This window comes from Ambystoma mexicanum, chromosome 8 (assembly GCF_040938575.1).
Source record: "Ambystoma mexicanum isolate Mex_15411 chromosome 8, UKY_AmexF1_1, whole genome shotgun sequence".
NCBI lineage: Eukaryota > Metazoa > Chordata > Amphibia > Caudata > Ambystomatidae > Ambystoma > Ambystoma mexicanum.
In genome coordinates this window covers 292379204-292399649 of record NC_090929.1, presented here as the reverse complement: position 1 = coordinate 292399649, position 20446 = coordinate 292379204, and the positions used below count along the sequence as shown (strand labels likewise).

Sequence of the window (20446 nt, the reverse complement as noted above, 5' to 3'; positions counted from 1 at the left end):
TGCAAGGGAGGGGAAAGGGGGAAGTGCGATCAGGGCAGCATGGCTCTGAGTAAGTGCAGCCAGGGCAACGTGGCATTAATTAAGTGCAAGGAGGCGGGGAGGGGGGCTTTAGGGGTTACAGTTACAGCCCCTAAGTGTGCAGTAGGCAGTGCAAAGGAAGACTGGTTGTGTAGATGCCTGGTACACAGTGAGACTATGAGGGAACCAAGCAACCAGTCGGCGCAGCAGACAGGAAAGTTAGCAAGGGAGCGAGAGAGAGAAGGCAGGGGAGAAAAGGAGGGTCTTGAGCTGCTTCTGTAACTTCAGGTGGCCCAACTCAAGTCTGAGAGGGGGGGGAGGGAAGGGAGGCCGTTCCAGAGGTAGGCGTCTGCAGAGGAGAGATCTACCCCCCCACTCTCTGCCCGGAGAAGCCTCTGGCGCTCAGAGAGATGATGGTAGCTGAGCGAAGGACTTTAGAAGGAAGGTATTTCAGAAGAGGAAGTGTGATGTAGTGTGGGCCCAGCCCCAGAAAGCCTTGCGGACGATGCAGAGGGTCTTGAACTTGATCCTTGTAGCCACCAGGAGCCAGTGGAGAGATTTCAGGACTGGAGCGTTACCATCCCTCGGCTTGAGGTCAAGGATAACTCTCACAGTCAAGTTCTGGATTAGTTGCAGGGGGCGAAGAGTAGAGATAGGCAGATTGAGAAAGAGGCTGCTGCAGTAGTCCAACCTGAAGAGAACCAGGACTCTGGAGAAAGTGAGCTTCTGGGGAAACTGAGAAAAGGTAGAATATCTCTGAGAAGGTGCAGATGGAAGTGGGCCTTTTTGGCAAGGTGCATGATGTGAGGAGAGAAGGAGAAAGTGCAGTTGAAGCTCACACCAAGATTTTTTGCCTCACAGGAAAGTGAGGGTAAAGGACCCAAGGAGGGTGGCCAGAGTGAGAGAGGGAAAGCTGGAGCAGTGGTCCCAATGAGAAGGATCTCCGTCTTACTGGCATTAAGGCCAAGATCGTTGGAGGCGCACCAATCCTGAATCGTGGATAGACAGTCAGGAATGAGAGAGGAGGGGAGACTGAGGGAAGCCTGAAAGAGAGCTTAGTGTCATCTGCATAACATTGAAAGTTAGAAGGGGAGGGTGGAGATCTGGTGGGCCAAAGGGGCCAGATAGTCATTGAAGAGCCAGTGTGAGCGGATAGAGCCCTGGGGGACACCACATGGGGGGGGAGAGATGGAGGGAGGGAAGCCCCCAAGTTGGACCTGCGAGGGACGGTCCACGAGGAAGGTGGTCAGCCACGCCAGGGCCTGATCTGTGATGCCTAGGTTCACACAGAGTGGCGTGATTGACTGACCTTTTTTGAAAGCAGAGGAAAGGTAAAGGAGGATGAGGACAGAGGGAGAGCTGGAGTCGAGGTTAGAGAGCAAATCTTCACGGGTGTTGAGGAGAGCAGTTTCTGTTCTGCTCTGAATCCAGACTGATGGTCATGGAGGAAGCCAACAGATTCAGTGTGTAGGATAAGCTGGCAGATGGCCAGCCTTTCCAGGAATTTGCCCAGGAAAGGAGCGATAGAAATCAGGCGATAGTTTGACAGAGAAGTAGGATCGGAAAATTACTTTTTTAGGAGAAGGTGCACAAGGGAGTGCTTGAGGAGAGAGGGGAAAGATCCAGTGGCGAAAGAGTGATTGTAGAAATCGTCCAAGGCTGCAGCGAGGGTGGCAATGTAGTCCTTGAAGGTTCTGGAGGAGCAGGGAAGCACCTGTTTGGATGACACTTTATTGGATCGGACTTGTCTAGAGACAAAATCGGGTGTTGTCAAAGCGAAGGAAGAGAAGAGGGAGAGGCAGCCAAAGGGGACCTAAGAGAGATGGAGGAAGAGGAAAAGGAAAGTGAGGACAGGATGCCCTGAGTTTTAGTGGTGAATTGAGAGGCCAGAGCTGTTCAGAGGACCTCGGAGGGGACCGTAGAGGTGGAGACTGCAGTAGGGTTGGCCAGCCCCTTACAGATTTGAAAGAGTTTGGTCGTGTTAGTGGCCGCAGATATGTGGGCTTGGATATGGACCCTCTTCCTGGAGAGGACAGATAGTCTGTTTTGCCTTTGGAGCAGGCGGCAGACCATTTTGTCAGAGGATGCACCCGAAGCCCTCCACTTCCTCTCAGCCACCCGCGCTTGCATTTCAGGGCAGCAAGATCAAAGTCGTACCAAGAGTTGCACTTGGAGGTAGGCTTCAGACGGATTCTCATGCCGGGGGCAAGGATGTCCAGAGTGTTGGAGATAGAAAGATGCAGGTCAGAGAGAGCTGTGTCAGGGTGCGAGTCAGCTGCAGGAGTAGGAGGAGCAGACACAGTAGAGGTAAAGGCGTACACTACCTTCATGGGCCAAATTACTGATAAAGAAGTTGGCAGTGCTTGGGTAGGCTTTACTTGAGGAGCAAGACATGTCAGGTGAGAGGAGAACAGAAACTGGTCAGTCCAAGAGAGGGGTGGGGAGAGGGTTAGAGAGGGGGGATGTCTGAGGAGATGAGAACATCCAAGGTGTGTCCGGCAGAGTGTGTCAGACCAGGGGGTAGAATGGAAAGGGAGAGAGAGTCGCATAGGTTGTGGAAGAGCCCAGAGGAGGAATTGGAAGCATCCAGGTGGACGTTGAGGTCTCCTAGGAGGAGAAGTTGAGAGGTCGAGGCAACAAGAGAAGAGAAGAGGAGAGAAGAGGAGAGTTCAGCCCATTCTGAGAGGGAGAGGACGACCTGGCCAGGTGGCCTGTAGATGGTGGCCACAGTCGGAGAGAGGCCAGGAGAGATACGAGAGGCTGCAGACTAGGCATTGAATGGAGCAGTAGGCCTGTTTCGGAATGACAGTAGCAGGAACCCACTCTCGAAAGATCCAGGCCACTCCACCTCCAGGCCGGTTGGTTCTGTGCTCGGAGAGGATCTTGTAGCCCTCCGGGACGAGAGTGTCAAAACAGGTGACCGAGCCGGTCATGAACCTGTCTTGGTGAGAGCGAGGACATCCAGGTTAAGGTCTTCGAGGAGGTGGCAGATGTCACCGGAATGTTTGACAGCAGAACGAGAGTTGAGACTAGCTATCTGGAGCAGGTGGCCACATTTGAAAGACTTCCGGGGTGGAGTGCATTGATGAGGCAAACCCAGCGGAGGCAGTAGAAGGGCCAGAGAGTGGGCAGAGGCAGTAAGAGGTGGCATAGAGGCCAGAGAAGAGGAGGAATGCCAGAGAGGCGGAGGGGGAAGGAGGTGGCAGAGGGGCTAGCTTGGTAAATACTTTGCTGTTGTTCGTGTTTCAATAGTTCACATGTTCGCCTCCAAACCCATGTGTTGCCCAATTGTACTTGACCGGCATCTGTATATACCAAAGTGGTGTGCACAGAGGGTAGTGTGCATCACTCCTAGTGGCCGCTTCTTCGTCCCAGTCTTAAAGGGATATGCATATGGGGCAGATGGAGGGTATGACAATGGGGAAGATTGATAACCTACACAAGTTGGAGGGAGGGTAGGGTGTATTCCGATAAGGGAAAGGGGGATACCATGCCTTACCTAAAGGCACCTTTCCTCCACTCCCCATGGACTCTCCACCCAGGTGATCCTCCCTCGCATATCCACGCCCAGAGTCTGGTTCCAAGAGCAATGCCCCTTCCCTGGCCATCTGAGAGGAAGACCCAAGGAGAGTGGGGGCGATGGGTGGTGCCCTTGGATTCCTCACAGGGAGAAGCAATCCTGTTTTCTGCAGCATGACTCCTAAGGAAGGAACAAAGGGAAAAGGACCAATCCAAAAGAGAAGCTTTCCTGCCCGTTAGTTTTTGATTGCGTTCTTCGCCTGTTTATTCTTTTGTCTGCTTGTAACAACCCCATACAAACACTGAAACCCTTGTCTGGATGTTGATTGATCCATGCCTTCTTCATGACAGGGTGAAACTTACGAAAGCTGCTGAGCAAAGCCCAAACCCTTTGAAAACATACCTGGGCCCTGAACAGTCAGTATGTTTCCGAAGTTACCATTAAAAGACCTATGGTTTATCTGAGAATGGAACAAGCGAATGAGTAAAAATATCTTCAGATTTTCAGTTCCATCTAGAGATGGTGTCGCTAAATTTGACCCTGTAAATTGTCTTGGTTGTGCAAAAAATAGTATGCCTGTGCACACAAACAGGGAAATGAGATTCAGGTGTTTAAAAGTCCCAATAGCCACATTTTGAAGAAAAAGCCAGACCCTGAGAACAACCATGGCAAGGAGGGGGGGGGGTCAATAGCAATCTATTCAAAAGGAATTAACCAAGACCACACTAACGGTTCAATGATTTGTCAAAAGATAACCTAAGGACTTGGAAAAGTGGTATTCTGTTGACCAGGTGTTCTATGGCGATAAGGACTCCATTATCATGTTACGTTTCTTTCAACTACTTATGTATGCATAATTGCCTCATTATATTGCTTATTGAAAAGTATCTTAATGCAGTTTTTGGGAAATGTTTAGCCAAATCTTAGGGACTATAGAAACAACCTATCACAGCATTGGGGCCCCCTGCATCCCGGCATACACACTGCCCCTTTGGACCAAATTCTCTCATCTCTATACCCCGGATCTCTTAAAACCGATTGCCTCGTTCAAACCAACTTCTTACTCTGACCATATATTCCCGGCCTCCATCAAAACGAATCTCTTCAATGAAAGAATCGAAAAATCGAGCTCTAACACCAGAGAACTATTTGCCATACTAAGGGAACTAGAATCCCCCATTCCCCCACCAGACAGCATAATTAAGGACAAAGTATGGTGCACCAGCGTCCAAAATGCCCTAACCAATAAAATCCAAACTCTCCAAACTAAAATTGCACAAAAAAAGACTCCCTCACAACTAATGAAGCAACTCCCAGCAACCACGCCAAAACTACCAACAACCCTCCAGGCCAGAATCTCTTCAGGTTCACCAAAATATCTATCCCAGAAACAGAAAGAGTTATAGCCTCACTTAAACCATCTAACTGCAAAGGCGACAACTGCCCTCCCCAGATAATCAAGAATGCTGCTGGGGACCTAGCCCCCTTTATAACCAAACTGATCAACGCATCCTTCTCTTCCAACACCATACCAAGCAACCTCAAAGCATCTTGGGTCCTGCCTCTCCTCAAGAAGAAAACCCTAGACCCTGCCATTCCCACCAATTACAGGCCCATCACCACGGTGCCGTTCCTGCTAAAGATAATTGACAGTGTAGCATACCTGCAAATTCAGCAATATCTTGAAACTCACAAACTATTAGGCACCCGCCAATCGGGCTTCAGACCGCAGCACGGTACTGAGACAGCCCTAATCGATCTTAAAACCCAGATCAGTGAGATTAACGACAAAGGGAACACCGCCATGTTACTCCGCCTCGACCTGTCGGCAGCATTCGACCTGGTGGATCACGCAGTCCTGTGCGAACACCTGGCCTCAGCTGCCTACTTCTCGAAAGAGGCCATAGCCTGGATCCACTCATTCCTGGACAATCGAACCATGACGGTCTCCTCTACCCTAACCTCAGTAGACCCCACCAAAATAACTTGCGGGGTACCCTAGGGCTCCTGCGTCTCACCCACCCTCTACAACATCTTTACCAAGCCCCTATTTGACAAGTTGGACAGACTGGGTGTCTCATATACTAATTATGCAGATGACACTCCAATCCTCATACCCCTTTCGGGCAACTTCGACTCTGATACGGCCTTGGTAAACAAAATATATCTCATCATTCAGGCATGGATGGCCACACACAGCTTATGCCTGAATGATGAGAAAACCGAAATCCTGCTCCTCGGATCCAACACTAATCTAAAAAAACTCAGCTCCAACTATAAGGCCTTCAACATTGATGGCAACACCATCACAGTGGCCAAAACCGTGAAAACGCTAGGCTTTCACCTTGATGCAACCATGTCACTAAAAAAACAAGTCAACTCTCTAGCATCCTCTACCGCCTACACATGCAAGCTAATCAGGGCAAGTAGAGCCTTCCTCACCCAAGCTAGCTGCCTCATCATTGCCAATGCCCTAATACTATCCAGACTTGACTATTATAATGCCATGTACCTAGGAGCCAACAAATACATTACCAACAAACTACAGACACTACAAAATAACGCTCTCAGAACAGCCCTTAACCTACCCTCCAAGGAACACATTTCCAACAAAAGGAGAGAACACAAATGGCTCAAAATCTCTGATCGCATCTCTCTCAAAATGGCATCACTCACTTTCAAATGCTTAAACAACGCAGCCCCCCCTATCTCGCATCCAGAATAAAGGAAAAAAACCTCCACCCGCCCGACCAGAACGATTAACTCTTACTGCCTGCAGGTACCCAACTTCAGACAAAAGGAAACCGGCAGCAGTAGCTTCCCTGTTTTGGCAGCCCAACATTGGAACGCCCTCCCACACAACATTAGGACAGACCAATCCTACTACAGCTTCAGGTGAAACACCCTCACCTGGTTGCGGTCCAATGATCCCCATGACTAACCCTGCCATCTCACCCGCCCATGCCTTTGCTCAAACCTGAATGCTATGCACAGCATTAAATATGTAAATATGTAAGTGCAACCGAACTGTCTCTATGTACAGCACTAAATATGTAAGCAATTTATTAACTACAGGTATATGTGCACATTCCACGCAATGTAATGCTATGCCTCTCTTTCATGCGTGCCTTATCCTGCAACTAAGTTTTTATGTAATCCTACCTTCCTGCTCTCTGTTGCGCCCTGTTACCTCTGGGTTTTGCCCGCCATACTAAATAAATAAACAAACAAACACTAAACAATTTATGGTCCCGGCACGCAACACACTCCTCATCGTTAATGCCTCCTGCACGCACAGAAGGGTAATTCCAGGATACCCTCCTATGAGCTCTTTAGAAAAAAGCCAACCTGAGATCTAGACAACCTGCCCAACTATTGCAAACCTCCTGTTTATTGGCAAAATCTTGGGAAAATGTTTTGCTACACAACTCCTCGCCAGAATAAAACAACTTCACCTCCTAAATGACAGTTAGGGTTCTGCCCCAAATGTGGCATTGAGACAGCCACCATCCAGGTGGTGAATGGCTCCCTCCAAATCATGGAGAGGAGTGACTCATGCCTCCTCTTCCTCTCGGCAGCATTCAACACTATTCGACCACAGGATCCTCCTCTCCTTGCCAACAGGATTGGATTCTCTGTCGCTGTTCTGAATTGGTTTCCCTCCAACCTCTCAGGCAGACACTCGGCCATGCAGATGAACTGACTGTGTTCTAACCGACTCCAGGTCTGCTGCAGTGCCCCTTGAAGGTCCATCCGCTCACCAATCCTTTTTAATCTTTACCTGGAGCGTCTGGGCACTCTAGGGATAATTGGTGCACAGATTTCAACCGTGCACTAATTTTAACAGCTCCGCTGAGTTCAATAAGGGCAATGCGCACCCTGCACAAATGATGCTAATGTCGTGCTAGGTGTGTGGCTTAGTGCTAATGTGGGGTAATAAGGGTTGTAAGGAAGGCATGGTTATCAGCAGCACGGCATGGTTATCAGCAGCACGACAGATGCAAGGAGTATAATCCAAGGGTGTTTATTAAACAGTTTAAGGGTGAGAAAAACGCCTAATCTAAGCCTAAATCTAAAATGGGAGCAAGCTACAACCATCAAAATAAAGAAAAATCTGTCCTTGTGGTGTTGTCAAAACAAAATGGCCTATACTAAAAAAAAACATTTGCCAAATCCTTACTCTATATAACAAAACGGTGTGGGACAATGATATGTAGAATGTAGTACAAACTGAAATGTCCAAAAGGGTTTCGATATTTCAGGACTGCTGAACTAGTGTACTCCCTTCCACACGTTACATCATGGGACAAGGCGGAACAGTGGCATGAATGTGAGCACTCTTTGGGCCTATAGGCATCAGGATGCAGTTTCATCAGAAAACGCAGGATCCCTCTAATCAATGTCTTTTGCTTGGTGTCACAAAACCTTCCCATGGTTTCATGATGGAGGATTCTCCTCTTCCGCGGCTTCCTCGTCATACCCCCTTCGTTGGGCTCACCTTCATCTTTTCACTACTGTTCAGTCAATTTGACAAAATGTGGGATTCCCTCCCCTTGGCTCTCTCGTGGCATCCCTCCGTTGGGTTCACACTTGCCTTTACAACAAAGTTCACTTAGCTTTACTTTACAATTGTTTACTTTGTTTCCCACTTATCAAAGAATTTCGATTGTACTAGGATTTTGCTTGCACCTTAGTTTGACCACTTTGACTTTCTCGTACTTGGGTTGGCCTCTCTTAAGGCCTTCTGGTATTTTCAGTCTTTCCAATTATGTTACTTTCAATCTAACAGTTTCGCCCTGGATGCGGAGCCTTTCGTGAAGTAATATTCTATTATCAGACCACTCCTTTATTCTTGGCATATTTCAGTCTTAAACACATTCACAATGTTGCAGGCTTCCCTCAAGGTTTTCTATGACACGCGTAGCTTCTGCATTCATCGTTCTGCAGGGAGCTGGCAGTGGTAGAGGGACTGCCTGCTTTGTAGGTGACATCTGCTGGCCCTGTAGGTACAGTAGCACTGAACTCTTGGTATGCACAGGTGACAATACAAAAGAGAAATAGCTCATTAGAAATAACATTATCATAAATATTGAAGGGTCGTATTTGGCACAAAGTGGGAAAACCCATTTCTTCTTCACGCACCAGAGAACAGATGTATTTTCCTGTGCTCAGATAGTCACCTCCTGGAAAGTGGGAGTTTGCAACCCTGCAAAATATCAATTATATTTCAAGGTTGCATATAAAAATATGTGTGCTCTGCCAGTTTCGCTGGGCGCGAAAGAGGATTCATTGTCTTGGTGGGGGAAGTTAAGAAAGTCTATGCCAATGCTCTGTGGTTGTAAACGCACTAACAGATTATGAAAACTGCATTTTTTCTAAGCTATATTTAGCCTTTCTATTTCTGGCACGTTTTATGAGATGCAATGCTGTTGTTTTCTCTACGATTGTTATATTCTGTTTTGCTAAAATGCCAGAGAGCGTTCTTGTGAAAGCTGTCTTTGGTCTGTTATTGTGTGGTCTGTTTATTTTATTTCATAATACATAGAACGTGAAGCCTGGTGCATCTGGTACCACAGTGTCAAAATTTAGTGTGCTCAGTTCAGCACTTAAATCTGTCATTGCCCTAGCCAAGCGTCTCATATAAGACAGTAAACTCATTTCCCATGCTTTAGCAAATTAAAATAAAAGGGCAGATATGTATTTTGCAACAGCACTCTCCTCAAAGAGCCCAAAATTGCGATCCACCAATACACGGACGATACTCAGTTATACATGAGTGAATAGCGCACAGGACATCATTCGTCTCCGCGATTACTTAGCCATCATTCAGTCCTAGATATTAACTACCTACCTCAAACTCTTCCAAGAATGAATTTGTCCTCATTGGTCCACCCGCTAAAAACTATGTGTCCAGCAATGGCTGCATGATCAGCACCTAGAATGATTTGATCCACAATTTTCCGACTCAGCATGATCCTTTTCGGTTTCACCATTGACAGAAGCCTGTCCTTTCAGAAACACATTGCCAAGAAGGCCCAAACAGCCTGCCTCTGAATCTCCACCTTTAGCAAGATCATACACTTCATCTTGCCGCAGGACTTCCGGACCGTAGTACAGGCCCTTGAGGTCTTGCACGTCAATGAGGGAAATGCCCTCCTGATGGGGCTCCCAGCTGTTCACTTAGCTACCCTAAAAGCAGTGCACCGTGCTGCAGCATGTCTTAATATGGCTGCACGGAAATTCTACCAAATCACACCCGTCCTACGCAAACTAGATTGACTTACTCTCCAGGTCATGATAGTGTTCAAGACTGCATATATCATCTACAAAGCAGTTAGGAGTAGCACACCAGCGTACCTGGCAGCTGTGTTCCACATATCTGGTGGCATACGGACCTTGTACAGCAAATCCACCCACTGGCTTGAATCGCACCTTGTCCACAAAGAGAAGACCCGCAAACTACCCTTCTCTTGTCACGTACCCACCCTCTGGAACTCGATCCTGGTGTCAGCCCAGAATGCCCCCACCATTCTCCAGTTTGGCAAATCTCTCAAAACATGGCTTTTTTGACAACACCTGACCAAGGAATAATTCCAACGGATGTACCTACCGCTGCAGAGACCTCAACTCGCAGTACTGCATTACTGTTAAAATCTTCCAGCTAAATGCTGGCCACCCACACTCAGTGCTCTGCTGCTCTCAAGCTAGGTCCGCGCTTTAAAGAATACAATAAAAAAGAAATACGCCCCCCCGCTCCATTTCCCCAAATGAGGCCCGCAAATCGTCATTCCTTTTCCCAGATCTCATTTTAAAAATCCCTTCTTGGCATGTCCTGCTGTTACTACTACTCAGAAGACGTTTTCAAACCTGGATTTAAAAAATGTCAAAGGATGCGCTAATTCCGAAAGAACCCTATTCCACAGCTAAGGGGCATGCAATGGAAAACATACTTTGAAAGCGATTTAAACATCTGTCCTTCCTTTGTTGAAGGCCAGAAAAGAGCCCCTCTCCGAGTCATTGATTGTACAAGCGTCTGCTGACTTCAGATGCAATTCTTTTATAAATGTAGAAATTGCGAATACAAATCCTCTTGGCCCCTTCTTTGTGACCCAACATAGTCTGTTTAAATCTTAAAATGCATATTAGAAATGTGAATAGCAAGGGTGGTCCAGGAGCTCTGCTATAATGTCTCCTTAATGTGTGCTTTTCCCATTGGAATGGTTGTGTTATTCTCTGCACTTGGTGTGATGTTATGCTGCATGTAATGTTTGAGGACCGGTAGCCACACCCAAAATTCATATTTTTTCTCTGGACAATGGGCACCTCATCTGGGAATAAAATGGACGTGTGTGTGATGAATTCAAGGATGTCATCACTTCCTTCCCTGGCAAAACCCCCTGTCCTCATGTGGCCAGGGGACGGCAGCCGCAACATGATCCTGACACTGGGGGCAGCTATATGAGTGAGCACCACCCGGATGGAGGTAGCTCTCAGGGAACCCCAATGACATTAATGGAGGAAATCACATATCCTCCTGTCCCTTTTAACTGGTGCTTACCCCAGTTCCCCATGCCTTAATGGCATGTTGTTACTCATTTCTCATCTCGGTGGAAAGATTGAGTGTCTGTTCATCGAATTCCCAGTAGGAACACTCAGCGAGCCCCTGGAACGAAACAAGGAAGAGGCAGGGGGTGATGAGGATTACTCCCCTGGCCCGATGTCTATCTCCATTAAGTTATCTAAAACCTGACTTGCCATCTGAAATGATTGGAAATGCTTTTTCCTCACTCTGTGAATAGCTTGCCAAACTTCCCTTCTGAAATCGTTGGAAACATTACCTCAACCCCTGCACATAAATCATCCAACTCGCCATTAAAAGTCATTTCTTCCAACTCTGCTAGACGTTTCCTTTTTCTAATGCTGAAACCATTGCCACGTGGAAGATGAGCCGAGTAATGAGGATTACGAAAGGGCCAGGAAAACGCGCTGCGTTCTAGTTGTTCCGAGCACCTGACTGCAGGAGGTACATTTAAACAGAGATATATCGGCTGAGTAGAGAGACCTGCAAGGAAGAGTTTGATCCACTCTGTGCTGACCGAGGGACTGCCAGCCAGAAGCAAAGTCTGTGGAGCCATCCGTCTCAAGACAGGAACTGTAGAAGAAAGACTGCTCAGCCCGGTAAACTGCGGGAACGCCGGAGTGAAGAAAATTGACTCCCGACACGCAGCTTTACTGGAGAGCAGCCTCTGTGCTACTGGAGTCCGGGAAGACGTACAGCATGCGAGCGAGACACGCAAGCAGAATGGGAAGCATATGGCAGAGGTGGCAAGCCCTAGAGAGGACACTTTATCGCCCGCAGGTGGTTCCCCGCAGGGGAAGCTATTTCGTTGCATTAACCCAGTGAGTCCGCCCGAGGGAAGAGGGGACACCGGGGCATGCAAACAATGGTGCCAAAAGGAAACCGGAGTGAATGTAATGAATGAAACTGAAAGAAAGGTGCCATATAATGTAAAGATAAAGAAACCAAACAAACAATGATGCATAAAGGGAAAATAAGCAAATGAGCTGAATGAGACGGAACAAAAGGTGCCAGACAACTTTAAAAGCAATTGAAAAGTGTCATAACAAAAGACTGTCAAAGTTGTACAAAGTTGTAAGTGTGCTCAGTGCGAGTATATGAAGTCCTGGCAGGAGAGTATACCAGGCATTTCAAAACATAGGTTTTTGGAAAATGTAAGAACAAGTTTGAAAACAAGTGGGTTACAGATAAACAAAGCCCTGGCAGGAGAGTACACCAGGCCTTTGCAAGCAAGAGGTGTTTATGTAAAAAGCAAGCCGTGGCAAGAGGACTTTCCAGGCAAGGTCAAATTGGATGATATAATATGAGAGAATCCTGACAGAAAGATAGCAAAAGATAACCGAGAGTGTGACTATAACATATCCTGGAGTAAGAGGAAGCATGGCAGGAGAATAGGTCAAGCAGTACTTTTATATTCATTCTATAGTTGTAAAGGAACTCGAAGAACTGCTATTAAGTGAAGAGAAATCCGGGCGAAGGTGAATTACCCACTGGAGCTGTGAGCTATATTTACTTGGAACTCTTGTGTTGGAGTTAAATATTTCTTCTTTTGAACACTTGTATATTTTTCAAAGCCAATGACATTTCACTTTCACTTTAGAGTTGATTTTTGAATGTGAGGGTCAGAATAGTACGTTGGACACAGGATATATTGTTTTGGACATTTCTGACAAAGGACCGACCCATAGGTTTTGTTTTGGTAGGGAAGATACCTCTTGTATCAGGGACAGAGGTGTTTTTCCGAACCCAGACTTTATTTTTTATTTATTTAAATGTATGTAGCGTGCAAATAGCCCTTGGGCATCGAGGTGTTGTTACATGTGATGACCTTAGTTATATTGGAGCATCCTTTGGAGTCCATAGACATTAGTTACATACGTTCAACATTGTAGGCAAACAATATATGTTACAGGAAGCTAATATTGAATATTGTGTGAATGAGGCGCGGTGAGGATAATTAAAGTTTCATTCCTGACCCTTGACAGGTGTTTTTTTGTTTGTTCTTCATAATGCAAGTGTAATGTGAAGCAGATGCTGATCTCCTTGTTTGGTTTCCCAGTTAGGCCCTGGAACCTCTCTTTCAGGAGGCACGATTTGAAGAGAGCATCTTTGTCAGGTAGTGCCCTGTGAGCTGCTTTGCCACACACAGGTTCCATCAAACATTACTATACAGCTGTGGCCAGGATGATCCCACTCCCTCTTCTGTGATCCTCTTTTTGTGTCTTGCTATTTCACATACCCCTTTGTTGTTGGCTAATGTGCTGCAAGACCAGTGTGTGGATTGTTATAAAGCGAAGCCTAGTCTGTGCCGATAGCAGATGACTCTTTCACAACTGCCAGCTTCTCATCTGAACAAACCAGTATATCTGGGAATGGTATTTGGTACACATTTCAAGTTGCAAGCTAGAAAAGTTACTTCCCTCCTCAATTCTGCACATTGACATGGCAAACCATTTCTCGCTCCCCACATGACTAGCCAGTGGTAAGTGCACATTTTTAGGCTTGACATAGGCATTTTAGCAACAGGTGCTTCCTCAAGCCCTACCTCTGGAGGAGGTGCTTCTACCACTGAGGGTTAGCCGGGTGATCTTGTGGAATTTCATACAAGATTTTAAGAAGCAAGTTGCTTATTGTTCAACTGTCATCCTAGCCAAGGGGTGTGCAGGAGAGAGTGGGGTCTAGCAAAATTCCTATCCCTGTTCTTATGCTATGGGCTATTTCTACCTAATTCGTCCGTGCATGGATTACATGGGATCTCATTCAGGGGCAGGGAGACGTGGCAGTGGGGTGGCAATGTGATTAATTCATTTCTATAATTTGGCTGGTAATGTAAGGGTTTTGGATTGGGAAGATTGCCTAAGCGTGATGGAATAAGGCTGGCCAGGGTTGTTTAGCCCTATTACACCAGCATATCCATGCTTGGAAACCTTCCAGCCACCACTGGGCTCTAATTTGCAGCTGTTTCGGAGATGGGAATTTAGTGAGGGAGCTTGCTGGAGACTTGAGTGCATATGGTAATGACAACCTTTGCTAATTATACTTGGTTGGCAGAAAACTGGAGACTTGTGGACTGCTTGCGCTACAATACTGTTGTTGGGTGTGCGTGTAGATTTGATGGGCCTGGTTGACTTTTTTCTGCTGCATCTTTGTTACAAGATTACTTTTTTGAGCTTGGTAACATTTGAGTCTTAATTTACCTGAATTAAAGATGCAACAGGGTTTAACAAATTAGGAGTATGAGTCGTGTAGGAGAGAGGATGGATGTAGAACGGAAGAGATGGGGGTACAGATGAGGAGGAAGGCATGTGAGAAAATTCTATGCACACATACTAACATTTTTCTCAGTCTTTACTGTTCATTGCTTGTTTGGTGCTTCCAGCGTTGCAGCAGTCTGGAATGTGCATGTCTTTGTGTTCAAGGGATCCGTCGTCAGATTGTCTGTCTGTTTAACCATAATCCTGTAAATCTTCCATGCTCTTTCTGTGTGTACGTTTGGCTTTGTGGACAGGAGTATAGGGGTGGATCTCAGCCACGGTTTTCTTACACGTTACCGATAGATCAGTGTTATTAGTAGCCCTTTTTTGCTGTGGATGTGAGAGGTGGGCTTCTACGGCCATTGAGTAGGAGTAGACAGGAGCGTGAGAATACTTGTTAACGTTTCACTTATGCCCTCTCTGTACTTTTTGTTTTTTTCAGATGCATTTCTTCTTCTCCAACAGAGTGACACTGCTTTTCGATTTCTGGAATGTCAGTAGCCCAGCAGGTAAACGCTCCTTGTTTGATTAGCTTCAGGTTGGAAGCAGTATTTGAAAGGGCCAGGAGTCCGCTCATGTATGCCAGTTTACTGCACTACTCACATCTCCCTGGTTGGTAAATGCGCCCCCCCCTCCCAAATTACACTGCCACGTTTTTGCCAGTTTGTTCACTACTTATGTGCTAGACCCTCTAAAGCCATCACCTATGCTTCCATTTCAGGACTGGACTATTCACATACCTGCTTTTACACCTCAATGCTAAATTAAGAGTTTAATGCAATTGCAAACCTGGACCTTTTTTAATGTCTAATCCCACCTCCACCCCCTCCTCACCTCTCTGATCACTGTAAGCTCCCCTCTGATGAGATGTGTTGTAAAGCGACCTTTACTCATTGGGATGCCTAGGATAAGGGTCATATCAGTGCCGTATTCAAAGTATACCCAGGGAGCCAGTGGTTCCTTCAACCTCTGCAGGTACCTATTGACCTCTTTGAACACGATGCAGAAGTCAGGGCCGGCTTCTGGCCACCTTTTGTGAAATGTGTTGACAAAATCCTCATCCACTTCATGAAAATGCACCTTACTTTCCAGGATCTGATCCCTATTCCACTTTAGCTGTGCAACCTCTTGCAGCTCTTGCAATGTACCTCAAACCTGAGCTGCACTTCACACTTAAATTCTAGAGCTCGTCCGGTACATATACGTCTCAATGAAGGCAGAAAAAATCCTTCTTGTCTGCCCAAGGACCCGTCCTTTTCTGAGTGTACAGAATGTAGTTCTGGCTTGAATAGGCAGAATTCCTGGTCTCGCTTGTCAATATAACTGGGTAGGCACTGTACAGGAGTGCATGCAGAAAAAAAACATGCAAAGTGTCTGTTTTAGAGAGAAATGGGTGGAAGTGGTTTTTAAATGAATAATTTCCATAGTGTCACTTGTGGTACGTGACATTGTATTGATAACCTTATCAAGATGGCTGCAAACAAAGAACAATCAATCTTCAATATCTTTGCTTCTTATCAATGGATTTAAATTTCTAATCTCATTTTGAAAGATATATTCTGAAGTCAATAGTGTCGCGCAAATGTGCATATTCATAGTACAGATATACAATTGGAGCACTAGGGTTATACTTTCAGTTCTTCAGTCAAAGGGTTGTACCTGAAACGGATAAAATAGAATGAAAACAATGAAGTTAAAGAAGATGTAATCTAGATAGACCAATCACCGTCCACCAAATGCAAGTGTTAAAGTGGTATAGACTTTCTGTGATTGTCTGTGTCAACAAAAGGAAGCTCTAGATTGAACCTCAAAATCAACTGAAAAGTTTCTTGATTCTGTAAGAATTCAAAATGAGTGTGAAAACGGTGATTGCAAACAGCTTCTAGAACACTTTGAAAATACAACTGCAGAAGAAATAAAATGGTGCAATGCAAAGTATGTGGTAGGTCAGAAGAAGGACACAGACTCTAAATGGACATTCTAATAATAAAGTTTGATTTATTATTAGATTCCTCTTTTATGAATGACTCTTCTGCCTCCCCCTGCACCCTTTTACCCCCGAACTGTCCCCATACCCGTGAGGGACTGCATAACCGAACTGTACACTGTACACCTTTGGGAGTATAAAGCTTTGTTGTCAATGGAGCACCTCGGGTGTTCCGCCAGTCACATAATATCCAACACCCGCACATTCTATGGACACCATTGTTCTACAAAGTCACTTTTCAGAAATCAAATAGTTTCTCCCCATTCCATCTAAGATCTGTCCGCATCCCCTTGGATCTTAAACGTGATCCACTCCATCGCTACTATGTCCCTAAGTTTACTGAGCCAACACGCCATCGTAGGTGTTTTTTTAATTTGTTTCTGTTAGGCAGAATCCTGTGCAGTTCCCTTGGGGACCACTGCATGAAGATTAAGACTACAGGAGTAAGCAGTAAACCCAATTGGTAGCAGTCTGCACCACCCAGATTTACCTGGTAGCTGTGGCTGAGCAGTCAGACATCTCTCAAGAAGAGTAGGGCAGTATACAGAGGATACACAATAGGGCTAAAAACACAGTAGAGCAAGCAAACGCAGACCAGAGCTTTGTATCAAAAGTATATAATTATTTATTTAACACACACTTTAAGAAATACACTAGCACTATAAATCAAAACAAGTTCAAAGACAGTCAGAAAAGTATACACACCTCCCTTAAAAATTATTACACAAGTCTAAGTCAAAACACCACTTTTTGTCAAAACAGGGGTGAGCGCGTAACTTGGATGACACAATTAAGTAAAAGGGAGAGAAAAAGGCAGGTCATGAAAATAAAATGAGTCCCAACACTTTTAAAAGACCAAAACAAGTTAAAGAAGGCAGAGTCTACTGTAGAGCCAAAGTTCATAGGCCAGGCCCACTTTAAATAAATGGAGCAAGGTGAAATGTGCCCAAGATCACACAGTTGAGAAATGCATTTCAAGTCTTTGTAAAAAATGTTCAAAAGAGGTTGGGTTGATTATGAAGGTAACGTTAGAAGGTCTGAGGCCAACCCAGTTGGAAAGCAAACGATTTAAGGGTCAACTTTAGCAAACCGTAGAAAGGGAGGCCAGGTGGGAACACAGTACCTTTTAAAGTTGAGGAAGCTCCAGCGGTGGCAGTTGTTCCTGGCAGAGGGTGCAGTTCGTGGTTTCGACCAGGGGAAGAAAGGATCTCGTCGAGGAGGAAACTTTGAGTCGTTGCACTGCCCAGGGAAGAGACCAACCGTGCAGTTCGTCGGTTAAAAGGTGCGTTCCTTTTATTCACGGTCACAGTGGCGAAGCTTGGCTATCCGGCCACCGGGGTGCTTGGCACGGGCGATTCGACCAAGAGACGTCCTGGAAGGCGAAAATGGTGAACTGGTTGATCCCACCAGCTCAGAGGAAGAAGACTCTTTCAGCAGAAGATCTTCTCTTGTCGTCGGGAAAGTGGTGAGGTTGTTGCAGCAGGGCTCCACCGGTGGTGTCGTCGTTGCAGATGGCTCAGCTTCAAATGGATTGTGTCCTCCCACGTATTCCTCATCTTATGATAATTCGTTATCTCCAGCTTCGCTGCTTCGGAAAAAAAATTCTCGGCAGAGGGCGCTGTGCTGAGGTCGTGGCGTCGATTGTCCCTCGACGGTCTCCGTACCGTGTCGACGTCACTGATGGTATAAGTAGCTCGAGCCGCGCACGTTGCTCCAGTTCCGTTTTTCCGATCGCTTTGCTATCGTGAACGGCGCGCTCCGAGATTTTCTTCGTGAAAATGTCATCATCTTCGACTCCTTCGACACCCAAGACTGGGTTCAAGAAGTGTATCGATTGTGGATCGAAAATGTCGATCACGGATCCTCACCGAGTTTGTCTCTGGTGTCTCGGTTCTAGTCACCGAACCAACGACTGTGGTTCCTGCCAGTCCATGACCGAGAAGGCCCTTCGTGAGAGGAGAGGTAAACTGTCGGTGGGGAGGGAAGCCTCTAAGAAGGCTGTGTCAAAAAACATAAAGCGACCGATTCGAAAGAATCGGATCGACATAGGCACTCCAAGAGATCTCGATCTAGGAGTAGATCGAGACACTCTTCTTCCTCGTCAAAAAAAATGAAGAGGAGACATAGATCTCCCTCATCGTCATCATCTTCTGAGTCGACCAAAGAAATTCGATGTCTGACAAAATCGGATTCCCCCAGAAAATGGGAGGAATTCCGTAAAAAGATGATGGAGGTTTTCGAGAATGCGGCCCCGACCCCCTCGAAAGAACCTCGGAAGAGCCATTCCTCTAAGGTCGCTCCATTGGACGACAAAGAGAAGTTGAGAACTACCTTGGTAAAAGCCAGTAGTATCGAAGATACTCGAGTCGACGCCAAGTCGTCGAAGGCTCCTCGTGAGTCGAAGGCTCCTCGAGAGTCGAGCACATCTCCGGTGCCTCATAAAAAGCTCAAGTCATCGAAGGCTTCGACGGCTTCATCGACGCCATCGCCGTCGACTGCTTCGGCATCGAAGCCAAGAGCGTCTTCGACACCTGTATCGAAGTCTTCTTCGAAGTCTTCGAAGTTCCCGTCGACAACCTCGAAGGATTTTTCAATTCCTTCGAAGGAAATTGTTGAGGAAGAAAGGAGATTTACTCCGTTGCCCCGAACAGATTTTTTTTTAAAGCTATGTCCTCAATTTATGAGGAATCTGGCTCGGAGGAAGACGAAGTCACTCCCTTTGGAGTTTCATATGGCACAAGACAAGTTCCTGAGGAACTCATTGATCAGGAATCTAGAATGATTCCTGATCAATGTAGAGTAGTGTAGAGTATCAATCAGTGATACTCTACACTATGCTAGTGGAATTGACACCTCCCCAGAGTTAGAATTTGCCAAACCTGACCCTGCAGAACATGCAGACTCTGGGTACAGAGGTCTTATGAACATGGTAGTAGAATACATGGGTTGGGGTAACACTTCACCCGTGTTTGAACAGGACGACATGACAGATATAATTGTCAAAGGTCCCCAAAAAGACCCAGTTCTCCCCTTTCATAGGGCTCTTCAGAGAACAGTAGAAAAAAATTGGGAAAATCCTGATAGCATTGCTGCTACAAATAGTAATTTCCCAAAGAAATACAGACCAGTTGGTACGGATCCTGAATATTTAAACAGGCATCCGACTCCAGAAAGTCTGGTTATTCAGGCTGCATCCACAGCAAAACAAACTGCATACCCCACTATCCCTTCGGATAGAGCGGACAAGAAAGTAGATGCCTGGGCCCGTAAAGTTTTCACTTCAGGTAGCATGGCCCTGAAATCGACAAATGTCACCTGTACCCAGGCCAGGTTTACCCATACCCTGTGGGACTGTATTTCGGTGGCGGCTGAGCATATTCCGGAAGGTGAGGAACGGGAAGGCTTCCTGAATAGTCAAAGACGGAAAGGAGGCAATGTGGGAATGTCTCCAGTCTGGACTGGATACTGCTGATAGTATCAGCAGATCCATGGCTACAAGCACTGTGTTGCGCAGATTTGCGTGGTTGAGGAAGTCAGGGTTTGCACAGGATGTGCAATCCAGACTCCTTAACATGCCCTTTGATGGTTCGAGGCTATTTGGCAGTAAGGTTGACGAAAGCCTAGAAAAACTCCAGACCTCGAAAGCGGTCTGCATTAAATCTCTTAATCCCTCCAGGCGCCAGCCTCAGAAAACCTATTCAGGATCATCTTCCTGGAGAGGTCGTTCTTTTCGCTACTACTCCTCATTTGGTAGAGGAAGAGGACAGGCTTCTCAAAGAGGCAGAAAAAATGTCCCTCGTGGTGGACGAGGAAGAGGTGCGAAATCAGCCTCAGGAGCGGCATCTTTGCCCTCAGCCACTCCTGCAGCCGCCTCCAAATCTCTCTGAGACCTTGCTCCACAAGACACCAGTGGGAGGCAGGATCTCAACATCTGAAGGAATGGCGAGGCATTACCTCAGATGTTTGGGCACTGGAAACAGTAGCTCAAGGTTACTGTCTCCCCTTCCAAAAAAGGCCTCAGAATCATCCACCGGGAGCCAACTCCGTAAAAACTCCAGACCCGCTCCTGTTGCAGGAAATTTTAACCC

At 46.4% G+C, this 20446-nt stretch overlaps 1 protein-coding gene across 1 annotated transcript in view; it reads left to right on the top strand.

Annotated features, from left to right (window-relative positions):
• The window catches only part of SLC31A2 (solute carrier family 31 member 2), a 202395-nt gene that overhangs the window by 64303 nt on the left and 117646 nt on the right, over nt 1-20446 (top strand). The window contains exon 2 of the mRNA XM_069609692.1: nt 14814-14880. Within this exon, the coding sequence (XP_069465793.1) occupies nt 14814-14880 (67 nt within the window). The remainder of the gene's footprint in view (nt 1-14813; nt 14881-20446) is intronic.